The sequence below is a fragment of the Scyliorhinus torazame genome, chromosome 13 (genome assembly GCF_047496885.1).
Source record: "Scyliorhinus torazame isolate Kashiwa2021f chromosome 13, sScyTor2.1, whole genome shotgun sequence".
In the NCBI taxonomy this organism is placed as follows: domain Eukaryota; kingdom Metazoa; phylum Chordata; class Chondrichthyes; order Carcharhiniformes; family Scyliorhinidae; genus Scyliorhinus; species Scyliorhinus torazame.
The window spans coordinates 105,364,631-105,378,591 of NC_092719.1; the positions used below are offsets into that span (position 1 = coordinate 105,364,631).

At 47.4% G+C, this 13,961-nt stretch overlaps 1 protein-coding gene across 4 annotated transcripts in view; it reads right to left on the reverse strand.

The window, feature by feature from the left end:
* The window catches only part of LOC140388217 (aminoacylase-1-like), a 123,773-nt gene extending 111,446 nt beyond the window's left edge, over positions 1–12,327 (reverse strand). For 3 of the 4 annotated variants that reach the window (XM_072472016.1, XM_072472015.1, XM_072472013.1), the window contains exons 1-2: positions 12,177–12,327; positions 3,684–3,801 (exon numbers count right to left, since the gene is read on the reverse strand). In XM_072472016.1, the coding sequence (XP_072328117.1) occupies positions 3,684–3,771 (88 nt within the window). In that variant the 5' untranslated portion in view covers positions 3,772–3,801; positions 12,177–12,327. Of the gene's footprint in view, positions 1–3,683; positions 3,802–10,429; positions 10,451–12,176 lie in introns of those variants that run through there. The other variant, XM_072472014.1, reaches the window with a different exon arrangement.
* Between the last annotated feature and the right edge of the window lie 1,634 nt (positions 12,328–13,961).

A 13,961-nucleotide genomic window follows, 5' to 3' on the forward strand; every position in this document is an offset into this window, starting at 1 on the left:
AAGCACTGTGCCGCCCACATTCTCTAGATTGTTAGTCCACTGACATAACCACTACACTACCACAGTTCTCACAGGGATCGACAGGTGAGATGTAGGAAGGATGGCCAGGGAACCTTGAACCAGGGACACAGTCTCCAAATAGGCCAATTAGGATTGAGGAGGAATTTCTTCATTCAGACAGGTGGTAAATCTTTGGAATTCTCTACCCCATAGAGTTGCGGAGGCTCAGTCATGGAGTATGGTTCCTAGTCGGCGAATAGATTGGTCTGTGTCTTCCTACATCATCACACATCAGATTAAAGGAAAGGGGGAGGAAGAATTTGCATTTCTGTTGAACTTTGCACACACCCAGCTGCACAATGGCACCTCAAAGTCATAGAGGTCCACAGCACAGAAAAGGTCCTTCGGCTTATCGTGTCTGCGCCGGTCTCAAAAACCACCACCTAACTATTCTAATCCCATCTTCCAGCACTTGGATGGGGTTGGCCCATAGCCTTCTTTGCCCTGAGATCGCAAGTGCACATCAAAATATTTCTAAAATGTTGTGAGGGCCTCTGCCTTCCCCACCCTTTCAGGCAGTGAGTTCGAGAATCCCACCACCCGCTGGGTGAAAATGTTTTTCTTTACATCTCCTCTAAACCTCCTTCCCCTTACCTTAAATCTATGCCACCTGGCCATAGATCCCCTCACCAAAGAGAAACATTTTCCCTATCTACACTCTCTATTCCCCTCATAATTTGATATATCTCAATCTCCTCCGCTTCAAGGAAAACCACCCAGTCTATCTATTCTCTCTTCATAGCTAACACTCTCCAGCCCAGGCAACATCCTGGTAAATCTCCTCTGCACCCTTTCCAGTGCTAAAACATCCCTCCTGTAATGTGGGTTCCAAATACTCTAGCTGTGGCCGAACCAACATTTCATACAGTTCCAGCATAACCACCCTGCTCAACCACCACTCTATGCCTCGGCTAATAAAGGTAAGTCCACCATAGGCCTTGTGTGAAGGCCTTTCCTGTTGTTTCCCTTATTTCCCATTGCTTTTACATTGTGATTATCATTTTTATCCATCGATATTTAATGGACATGTACCTTTAAGTTGAACAGTGGAAATGTGGAACTCAAAAGTTGCAAAATAGTACACTGCTATTGGAGAATTAGCTTGTGAACTCAGACTTTCTTGTATCCGAGTGATCGGAGGGATTTGGTTTGGCTGGTGGCCAATGAATTGGCCGAAGACCGTTTTCTGCCTGGCGACAGGCAGTAACTCGATCTTACTCGAGAGGAATAGTTTTCAAAGGACCCAGAAAGGGAGAGTCGGGACCTGGACGCTGATAGAATCATAGAATTTACAGTGCAGAAGGAGGCCATTTGGCCCATCGAGTCTGCACCGGCCCTTGGAAAGAGCACCCTACCTAAGCCCACACCTCCACCCTATCCCCGTAACCCAGTAACCCCACCCAATCTTTTGTACACTAAGGGCAATTTAGCATGGCCAATGCACCTAACCTGAACATCTTTGGACTGTGGGAGGAAACCGGAAACCCGGAGGAAACCCACGCAGACACGGGGAGAACGTGCAGACTCCACACAGACAATGACCCAAGCTGGGACTCGAATCTGGGACCCTGGAGCTGTGAAGCAACTGTGCTAACCACTGTGCTACCATGCTAGAAGAAGCTGTCTCTTTCTCTCTGTCTACCTCACTCTCTTTTTCTCAAGAAATGCTGCCTACCTGTTGTTTTGTGACCTGCACAGAAGTTTTGAGACCTGGGGCGGCATGTGGCACAGTGCTTAGCACTGGGACTGCAGTGCTGAGGACCCAGATTCGAATCCCGGCCCTGGGTCACTGTCCATGTGGAGTTTGCATTCTCCCCATGTCTGCGTAGGTTTCACCCCCACAAACCAAAAATGTGCAGGTTAGGTGGATTGGCTACGCTAAATTGCCCCTTAATTAGAAAAAAAAAAAAATTGGGTACTCTAAATTTACTTTTAAAAAGTTTTGAGACCTGAATGAATCTACAGTAAAAACCATTACAGACTGGAAGCAAAAACCTCCAACTGAAGGCCTAAGTTGGAAGAAAGGTGTACTGAAGACATCCATCTGAAGCAGAGCCTTTTATCTTTTACTTCCCCTCTTTCCCTTCTATGTTTGTAGAGAGTGGGGTGAGTTAAAGAGGTGGGGGGTGGTTAGGAATTTGATAATAGTTAACCAGTTGTATTTGCTGCCTATTTAATTATAGTTACTGTTATTAATAAAAATTAATTGTGCTTAACTTTACAAATCTAGTGACTGTAGTTATTGGGCAGCCAAGGGCCAAAGGCTTCAGGTTTTTTCTAAGATTGAATTGTTAATTTCAATTGTGTTGCAACTCCGGGTCAACTGGGGCTGGAATTGACCGCTCACTAGTCCAGGGTGTGGTAACACTTTTAAAACACTGTATCTACCTACCCTGCTACCTTAAGGTACCAGTGTACATGCACACCAATGAATTACTTTTGAAATGTCACTGCTTAATTTAATGCAGGAAGACGGAACTGATCATTTCTTGAATCATCCAATGGTGACAGTACAGGAGGCCATTCAGCCCATCCTGTGTGCTGACTCTTGGCAAGAGCAACTCACCCAATCCCAATCCCCCCACCTTTCCCTGGAGCCCTGCAAAATCTTTCTCGTCAGATAATCATCCGATTTCCTTTGGAAAGCCAATACGGAATCTGCCTCCACCACAGTCTCAGGCAGGACATTTCAGATCCCAACCACTCGCTGCATGAAGCCTCTGGTTCTTTTTCTAATTGCCTTTAATCAGCGTCCTCTGGGTCTCCACTCTCGCACCAACAGGAACAGTTTCTCCCAATCTACTCTGTCCAGACCCCTCATGGTTTCCGATTAAATCTCCTCGGTACCTTCTCTTCTCCAAGGAAAACAGCCCCGAGATAAACAAATCTATACTGCATTAGATGAGGTTCTCTCTCACGTGTGCTGCCAGACCGGCAGAGGATTTCCAGCGTTTTCTCTCATTATCTTTGATCGTGTTGGGTCAGGGATAAATACTGGCCAGGATAGAACTTCCCAACTCTAATTCAAAGAGTCCCCCGCAGGATGTTTCATGTTCAGTTACGAAGGCAGATAAGGTTTCCGCTTAACAGCTGAAGCTAAAGTAGACATTAAGCACTGTCAGTCTGGACAGGGAGTTACCACTGACATAGGGGCTGTTGGGGTGGAAGACTATGTCTGCCGTAAGGGTCCCAAGAGAAAGGAGCCCCTTATTGTGAATGGACACAATATAACCACCGCCCCCGCTGAAATTCCCCACCAACTTACAAACTTACTCATGTGGTAGTTGGCCCGTGTGGAAAAATGCCACATTGTGGTTCACTGTTTTATGAAAGGCCCTTCACTCTGACCTGCCTGTGCTCCACCAATCCTAGAAATGCGTGATGCTTGTAGTGGGCCACAACAATAGAAACTATCTTTGTCCAACATTAACATCTCCCCTCTCCCCCCTTTCTCCCCCCCCCCCCCACTCTTGAGCAGTAGAAACAAAGTTAGCAAGAAAAAAAGCGAAACATTTGGCCGAACAAATAGCATATGTAAGCTGGTGTGTGTGAGCATCTACAAGTTGAAGGTATGTCCCACAGGTTAGGTCGGAGTTCAGAGTCTCAATTTCCATCCAGCTTACCATAGTCTGGCTGAGGGTGTACAGTTCTGATTCTCAGGTACTCCCGGAACAACCGGACAGCCGGCTGATCTTCTTGCAGTCCACCCATGCTGTGGAAATGCTGTGCAAGTACGTCACTCTGTGTGAGACACAGCAGATTTGGAGAAAATCATTGCTATAGTCACAGGCACTGCTGATAACACGGGTAGCAACACACAGGAACAAGGGAAAAGACACATGGGAACATAGCATAACGCAGAACACAGGCAGTGGAACATAGGACGCAGGCAGTGACACACAGGAACACATAGAAACACAGGAAACAAGCAGTGACACACAGGAATCTTTAGCAACACAGAACACAGGCGGTGACAAACAGGAATACATAGCAGCACAGGAACATGGGGAATAATACAGGGGAACACATGGCGAAACAGGGACGGAGCGCCTGATGGAGGAGCCGGGTTTGTGAGAGCGGCCGAATGGGTGCCGCGCATCAGGGAGTGGGGAGGGCCTGTGTGAAAGCTGCCCAGGGAACTCCAAGTCACCCAGGATACAGGTGTCACCCAGGATACAGGTGCCCCCCCCCCACAAGACCCATGCCCCTCCCCGAGACCTATCCACCCCCTCGCCGCCCCATCCGTTCCCCTCCGCCGATACCCATCCCCCCACTGCCCCCGAGAACCATCCGCTCCGCTACCCGGGGACCTATCTGCACCGCCCGTGCCCCAGATGCCTCCGCCCCCCCCCCCCCCCCCCCAAGACCCATCCGTCCCCCCAAGGACCCATCCGCCCCCCCAAAGACCCAACCGTCCCCCCAAAGACCCATCTGTCCCCGCAACGACCCATCCGTCCCCGCTCTCCAAGACCCAGTCCCATCCCCCTCCAAAACCCAGCCCCAACAGCCCCCGAGACCCATCCTCCCGCCCCCCCCCCTCCCCCCCGAGTGGAACATTGTCTTTGTATGTCAAGTAGCAGGACGTGTATAGGGACATACAGAATTGGTAGTCCGATTGGTGGGATGTGTCAAAAATAGGTCTTTATTATTGTTAATTACTCACTTGAATAAGAACTGAATAAAAAAAATTTTTTAAAAAAACTTAGAAACAAAATATCAAACAATACATTAAAAAGTCAAGTACATGGCAAAAAGCATAAGCACAAAAGGAAATCACTTTAACACAAACAAACAGATAGATGATTCAAGAATTCAGGAACAAAGACCTCAACCATGAGGTCCTACTTTTAAGGGAATTCTTATCTCTGGTTTAACCCATCATTTACTTTCATTGGCTTCTAATTCTCAGCTGAGACCTCCGTGTTTGTTCAAATGAATGTCTGTTACTTAGAGGATGATTTGTTAATCAAACATTGGACATTACTTAAGATTGACTGGTGCCTATCAAAACTAGCTTAGTGTCTGCGTGCCCAATATTATGAAAATTACTGGATATGTTTTCTCACACTTGGCTATGTTACACAGCTATGCAGAGACCTTAAGAATTGATTAGACAGAGAACAATACATTCTTAGTCCTGAATACACTGGAATACAATGGTTAATTTATTATATGAGACAATGACTGGTGTCCCACAGTCAAAACACTTTTAATATTTTTGCCTCTTAGCTATATGCATTCACCTAGCAGCTATATGAATAAAACTTTGATTACAACTAGACTCTATCAACATGTTAAACGGAATCATCCATAAAGTGATGGATTGCTATGAGGCAGAACCTACTCAGCAATAACCCACTCAGTGGCGCTCAGTCTGGGTTCCAACAGAGGAATTCAGCTCCTGATTCATTACAGCCTGGACAAAAGAGCTGTGCAGTGAGTGTGACTGCCCTTGACATTAAGGTCCGAGTACGGCATTAGGGAACCTATCAAAATTTGAGTCAATGGGAATCAGGGAGAAATCTCTCAGCAGACTGGGGTCCTGTCCAGCAGAGGGTGATTGTGGGTGTTGGAGATCGGGCACCTCAGTCCCGTGACATCACTGCAGGAGGGGCGGCATGTTGGCACAGTGGTTAACACTGCTGCGTCACAGCTCTAGGGATCAATTCCGGCCTCAGCTGACTGTGTGTGGAGTTTGCACTTTCTCCCCGTGTCCACGTGGATTTCCTCCGAGTGCTCCAGGTACCTCGCACAGTCCAAAGATGTGCAGGTTAGGTGGATTGGCCATGCTAAATTGCCCTTAGTGTCTAAAAGGTTCGGTGGGGTTATTGGTTTGCGGGGATAGGGTGGAGGCATGGGCTTAAGTAGGGCGCTCTTTCCAAGGGCTGGTGCAGACTCGATGGGCCAAATGGCCTCCTTCTGCACTATAAATTCTATGATTCTATGACACAGGCAGTGACACACAGGGACACATAGCAACACAGGAAAACAGGCAGTGACACACAGGGACACATAGCAACAAAGGCATATTTGGAATGACACACAGGAAAACATGGTGACACAGGGACTCAGATGGTAACATAAGAACTAGGAACAGGAGTAGGATATCTGGCCCCTCAAGCCTGCTCCGCCATTCAATGAGATCATGGCTGATCTTTGTGGACTCAGCTCCACTCTCTGGTACATACACCATACCCCCGAATCCCTTTATTCTTTAGAAAGGTATCTATCTTTTTCTTAAAAACGTTTAAAGAAGGAGCCTCAACTGCTTCACTGGGCAAGGAATTCCAGAGATTCACAACCCTTTGGGTGAAGAAGTTCCTCCTAAACTCGGTCCTAAATCTACTTCCCCTTATTTTGAGGCTATGCCCCCTAGTTCTGCTTTCCCCGACCAGTGGAAACAACCTGCCCACATCTATCCTATCTATTCCCTTCATAATTTTATATGTTTCTATAAGATCCCCCCGCATCCTTCTAAACTCCAATGAGTACAGTCCCAGTCTACTCAACCTCTCGTCATAATCTAATCCCCTCAATTTTGGGATCAACCTAGTGAATCTCCTCTGCACTCCCTCCAGTGCCAATATGTCCTTTCTCAGGTAAGGAGACCAAAACTGAACACAATACTCCAGATGCGGCCTCACCAACACCTTATACAATTGCAGCATAACCTCCCTAGTCTTGAACTCCATCCCTCTAGCAATGAAAGACAAAACTCGATTAGCCTTCTTAATCACTTGTTGCACCTGCACACCAACGTTTTGCGACTCGTGCACCAGCACACCCAGGTCCCTCTGCACAGCAGCATGTTTTAACATCTGACCGTTTAAATAATAATCCATTCTGCTGTTATTCCTCCCAAAATGGATAGCCTCACACTTGGCAACATTGAATTCAATCTGCCAGACCCTAGCCCATTCACCTAACCTATCCAAATCCTTCTGCAGACTTCCGGTATCCTCTGCACTTTTTGCTTTACCACTCACCTTAGTGTCGTCTGCAAACTTTGCCACATTGCACTTGGTCCCCAACTCCAAATCATCTATGTAAATTGTGAACAACTGCGGGCCCAACACTGATCCTTGAGGGACCCCACTAGTTACAGGTTGCCAACCAGAGAAACACCCATTTATCCCCACTCTTTGCTTTCTGTTAGTTAACCAATCCTCTCCCCATGCTACCACTTTCCCCTCAATGCCATGCATCTTTAGTTTATGCAGCAACCTTTTGTGTGGCACCTTGTCAAAAGCTATCTGGAAATCCAGATATACCACATCCATTGGCTCCCCGTTATCTACTGCACTGGTAACATCCTCAAAAAATTCTACCAAATCAGTCAGAAACGACCTACCCTTTGTGAACCCATGTTGCGTCTGCCCAATGGGACAATTTCCCTCCAGGTGCCCCGCTATTTCCTCCTTAATGATAGATTCCAGCATTTTCCCTACATGGCCAATCCACCTAACCTGCACATCTTTGGACTGTGGGAGGAAACCGGAGCACCCGGAGGAAACCCACGCACACACGGGGAGGACGTGCAGACTCCGCACAGACAGTGACCCAAGCCGGAATCAAACCTGGGACCCTGGAGCTGTGAAGCAATTGTGCGATCCACAATGCTACCGTGCTGCCCCTTTTATTATTTGTAGAAGCTTTTACTATCTGCTTTTATGTTCTGAGCAAGTTTACTTTCATAGTCTACCTTACTCTTCTTTATAGCTTTTTTAGTAGCTTTCTGTTGTCCCCTAAAGACTTCCCAGTCCTCTAGTCTCCCACTAATTTTTGCCACTTTGTATGTTTTTTCCTTCAATTTGATACTCTCCCTCACCTCCTTAGATATCCACGGTCGATTTTTCCCCTTTCTACCGTCTTTCTTTTTTGTCGGTATGAACCTTTTCTGAACACTGTGAAAGATCGCTCGGAAGGACATCCACTGTTCCTCAACTGTTTCACCATGAAGTCTTTGCTCCCAGTCTACCTTAGCTAGTTCTTCTCTCATCCCATTGTAATCGCCTTTGTTTAAGCACAAAACACTTGTGTTTGATTTTACCTTGTCATCCTCCAACTGTATTTTAAATTCCACCATATTGTGGTCGCTCCTTCCAAGACGATCCGAACTATGAGATCATTAATCAATCCTGCCTCATTACACAGGACCAGATCTAGGACCGCTTGTTCCCTTGTAGGTTCCATTACATACTGTTCCAGGAAATTATCCCGGGCACATTCTATAAACTCCTCCTCAAGGCTGCCTTTACCAACCTGGTTAAACCAATCGACATGCAGATTAAAATCTCCCATGATAACCGCTGTACCATTTCTACATGCATCCGTTATTTCTTTGCTTATTGCCTGCCCTACCATCCTGTTACTATTTGGTGGCCTATAGACTACTCCTATCAGTGACCTTTTCGCCTTACTATTCCTGATTTCCACCCAAATTCATTCAACCTTGTCCTCCATAGCACCAATATCATCCCTTACTATTGCCCGGATGCCATCCTTAAACAACAAAGCTACACCACCGCCCTGACCGTCCATTCTATCCTTTCGTATAGTCTGATACCCTTGGATATTTAACTCCCAGTCGTGACCATCTTTTAACCATGTTTCAGTAATGGCCACTAAATCATAGTCATTCACGATGATTTGCGCCATCAACTCATTCACCTTATTCCGTATACTACGAGCATTCAGGTAAAGTACACTTGTGCTGTTATTTATGTCCTTGTTATGAATCCTAACACCTTGATCAGTAACTTTTCACAAATTATTTTTCCTCTTACCCTTTCTCTTAATTTTCCTTGTCTTTGAACCCATATCTCTACATAATAACCTGTCACGTAACCTGCTGCCTTGCTCTCCATTAACCATTATACTGTCCATAGCTTTACCCTTCCCTTCCCCCCAACTTGCTAGTTTAAAGTCCTTGTGACCAACCTATTTATCCTATTCGCTAGAACACTGGTCCAAGAATGGTTCAGGTGAAGACCGTCCCAACGGTACAGGTCCCTCCTGCCCCAGTACTGATGCCAATGCCCCATGAAATTGGAATCCCTCTTTCCCGCACCACTCCTTTAGCCACGTGTTAACTTCCCTAATTTTCTCAACCCTATGCCAATTGGCACGTGGCTTGGGTAGTAATCCAGAGATTATAACCCTGGAGGACCTGTTCGTTAATTTAGTCCCTAGTGTTTGATAATCCCCAAACAGGTCCTCTTTCCTAGTCTTACCTATGTTGTTAGTCCCAACGTGGACCACAACAACTGGATCCTCCCCCTCCCTCTCCAAAATCCTTTCAAGCCGATCAGAGATGTCCCTCACCCTGGCACCGGGCAGGCAACATACCATGCGGGACTCACGATCTGGCTTACAAAGGATGCCATCAATCCCCCTAATTATAGAATCCCCTACAACTACCACTTGTCTTTTTGCTCCCCCCTCTTGAATGGCTTCCTGTACCATGATGCAGTGGTCAGTCAATGCATCCTCCCTACAGCCCTCTTCCTCATCCACACAGGGAGCAAGTACCTCATACCTGTTGGACAAGGTCAAGGGCTGAGGCTCCTCAACTCCTAAACTCAGGATCCCCCTACCTGCCTCCCTTGCAGTCACACCACTCTGTCCCTGACCACTGACCGAATTAACAGTACTTATTCTACCGGGTGTGACTGCCTCCTGAAACAAAGCGTCCAGGTAATTTTCCCCCTCCCCGATGTGCCGCAGTGTGTGCAGCTCGGTCTCCAGCTCATCAATTCTGAGCCGAAGTTCCTCGAGCAGCCAACACTTGCTGCAGATGTGGTCACTGACGGTCTCAATGGGATCCACCAGTTCCATCATCATACAGCAACAGCACATCACCTGTTCAGCCATATTCAACTAGTTAATTCATTTAAATAATTTTTTTTTAAAAATGTTATAGAACCTCAAGGATAAACCCGAACACCAACAAAAACACAGCCCTCTCTCGCCACTCACCCAAACTCAGATGCACTCTGTTCCAATCAGCACTCACCTAAACTCAGATGCACTCTGTTCCAATCAGCACTCACCTAAACTCAGATGCACTCTGTTCCAATCAGCACTCACCTAACCTCAGATGCACTCTGTTCCAATCAGCACTCACCTAACCTCAGATGCACTCTGTTCCAATCAGCACTCACCTAAACTCAGATGCACTCTGTTCCAATCAGCACTCACCTAAACTCAGATGCACTCTGTTCCAATCAGCACTTTGCGTCTAAAGGCACTCCTGCCACACCTTTTGTACCCTGCCTGATTTCCAATGAGCCAATAGGCCCGCTCCAGGAAGTGAAGTCTCCAACTGCCACTCGACCTGTAAACTAAGCTCTTTTAAATATGCACTCACCTCTCCCAGCAACCCTGCAGCCTGTGGCCTGCTCCAGGAACTGAAGTCTCTTTTAAATATGCACTCACCTCTCCCAGCAACCCTGCAGCCTGTGGCCTGCTCCAGGAAATGAAGTCTCTTTTAAATATGCACTCACCTCTCCCAGCAACCCTGCAGCCTGTGGCCTGCTCCAGGAAGTGAAGTCTCTTTTAAATATGCACTCACCTCTCCCAGCAACCCTGCAGCCTGTGGCCTGCTCCAGGAAATGAAGTCTCTTTTAAATATGCACTCACCTCTCCCAGCAACCCTGCAGCCTGTGGCCTGCTCCAGGAAATGAAGTCTCTTTTAAATATGCACTCACCTCTCCCAGCAACCCTGCAGCCTGTGGCCTGCTCCAGGAACTGAAGTCTCTTTTAAATATGCACTCACCTCTCCCAGCAACCCTGCAGCCTGTGGCCTGCTCCAGGAAATGAAGTCTCTTTTAAATATGCACTCACCTCTCCCAGCAACCCTGCAGCCTGTGGCCTGCTCCAGGAAGTGAAGTCTCTTTTAAATATGCACTCACCTCTCCCAGCAACCCTGCAGCTTGCTCCAGGAACTGAAGTTTCTTTTAAATATGCACTCACCTCTCCCAGCAACCCTGCAGCCTGTGGCCTGCTCCAGGAAGTGAAGTCTCTTTTAAATATGCACTCACCTCTCGCAGCAACCCTGCAGCCTGCTCCAGGAACTGAAGTCTCTTTTAAATATGCACTCACCTCTCCCAGCAACCCTGCAGCCTGTGGCCTGCTCCAGGAAATGAAGTATCTTTTAAATATGCACTCACCTCTCCCAGCAACGCTGCAGCCTGCTCCAGGAACTGAAGTCTCTTTTAAATATGCACTCGCCTCTCCCAACAACCCTGCAGCCTGCTCCAGGAACTGAAGTCGCTTTTAAATATGCACTCACCTCTCCCAGCAGCCTGTGTCCTGCTCCAGGAACTGAAGTAACACATGAACATATGGCAACAGACAAGACACAGCAACACACAGGAACATAGCAACACACAGAACACTCCACTCACACAGGATCACAGTGACACACAGGTACACAAAGACACAGGAATATAGGTAATGACGTACACGAACATGGATAACTCTCCATTTATTTTTCTCACTCCCTCTTTTTCTCTCCCTCTATTTAGCTCTCCCTTTGTATTTATTTCTCCCTAATTTCCTCTCTCTATTTCGTTGCCTAATTCTCTCTATTTCCCACCCTTTTTCTCTCTATTTCTCTCCCTCTATTTCCTATTTTCACTCCCCATCTATTTCACTCTCATACTCTATTTACTATTTCTCTCTCTAAATCTCTCACACAATTTCCTATTTTATCTCTCTACTTCTCTCACAACTTCCCTCTCACTACTCTATATATTTCTCTGTCCCACACTCTATTTCTCAATCTTTCTCTATATGTCTCTGTGCCACTCTATTTCTCAATCTTTATTTCTCTCCCACACTTTATCTCTCTCGTACTTTCTCTATCTCTCACACTTTTACTCCCCTCCCACACACTATTTCTCTCTGTCTCTCTATTTCTCGATCTTTATTTCTCTCTTACACACTCCATTTCTCTCACCCACTCTCTCCCACACTATTTCTCTGTCCATCACTCCCTTTCTCACACACACACTCTCTCCATTAGGCCTCGCTGTTGCTCTGATCCCGAATCCGAGGCGGGGAGGAGCCGAAGACCGGCCCGGAATTAACCCGCCTGCAACCTCCGCAGTCACCTTGTCCGGGATCTATGGCCGCTCTCCCCTGGCCGGTCTCTCCGCGGGCTCCGGGTCGCTGTCTCGGGCTCTCCGCGGGCTCCGGGTCGCTGTCTCGGGCTCTCCGCGGGCTCCGGGTCGCTGTCTCGGGCTCTCCGCGGGCTCCGGGTCGCTGTCTCGGGCTCTCCGCGGGCTCCGGGTCGCTGTCTCGGGCTCTCCGCGGGCTCCGGCTCGCTGTCTCGGGCTCTCCGCGGGCTCCGGGTCGCTGTCTCGGGCTCCGGGTCGCTGTCTCGGGCTCTCCGCGGGCTCCGGCTCGCTGTCTCGGGCTCTCCGCGGGCTCCGGGCCGGCTCTCTTGCTGACTGCTCGGAGGTGACTGCCGGCCAAGGGGCAAGTTTAACTGAGGAGCAATGATCAGAGCGGCTGTTTGGATCTGAAGCAGCAAACTCATGCCAAACTCCACAATAATCTCACTGCCACCGGCCAGAGTGCAGAGAAACTAAACCAGGCGCGACTGAGTTCACCCTCGCTGACTGTTCAAAAATCTATCCATCTTTGCATTAAAAACATTCTGTGGAGATGCCGGCGTTGGACTGGGGTGCACACAGTAAGAAGTCTTACAACACCAGGTTAAAGTCCAACAGGTTTGTTTTGATGTCACTAGCTTTCCGAGCGCTACTCATTCTTAAAAACATTCAACCAGGTTACCTCAGCTGCTTTATTGGGCAGAAATTTCCATAGATTCACAACCCTTTGGGTGAAGAGGTTCCTCCTCAAAACGGTCCTAAATATGCTCCCTCGTTTTTTGAGGCTGTGCCCCCTAGTTCCAGGTTCATCAGCCAGTGGAAACAACCTTCCTGCTTCTATCTTAACTATCCCTTCATAATTTTATATGTTCCTATTTATTCTTCTAAATTCCAATAAGTATAGTCCCAGTCTACTCAGTCTCTCCTTATAAACCAATCTCTCAACTCTGGAGCACACACACTGACATGAGTTCACACTCACAGGTTGAGTTTTTTTGGAAAATATTTTATTGAAGCATTTATACTTTTCACAGTTTAACACATTAACATCCCTTAAACAACCACGCAGGCTGACACACGTAAAGAAAGAAAAAAAACCTACAGAACAACACCCCCTACTCCCCCTGCTCTATTCCCTAGCTGCCGCAAACTATATTCTCTGTCCCGTTGTAACATTGCCATGCCTCCTGTTCCCCCCCCGCCCCCCTTACTGCTGACGTTCAATTTTCCTTGAAGTAGTCTATGAACAGCTGCCATCTCAGGGCGAACCCTTGAATTGATCCTCTCAAAGCAAATTTAATTTTCTCCAGACTGAGAAACCCTGCCATATCGCTGACCCACACTCCTGACTTCGGGGGCTCCGGGTCCCTCCATCCCAGCAAAATCCATCTCCGGAACACCAGGGAGGAGAAGGCCAGAGCATCGGCCTACCTCCCCCTCCCTTTGTTGATTCCCAAATTTCTTTCTCTGTCAGTCTGGCCTCAATAAAAGTTGAGATGGATTCGCACGTAAAAAGAAGTTATTTATTTAGCTTGCAAGCTTGATTCATTTCATAGAAATATAAGAGACATCCAGTTTCCTATATCCCAGAAAGCGAATGAACAAAGAAACAAAGGGATCTCTGCAAATCAATTCAAATGGTATCAAGTTTCACATGCTCGACGCCCATAGGTCAGCCTATATCCCTCCTGACCTGTTTGATCTATTCTGATTGGCTCACTTCCAATCCCTTTCTCTGGCCCCTATCAATGCAGTATCACTCTCATAGACACACCTCTTCCT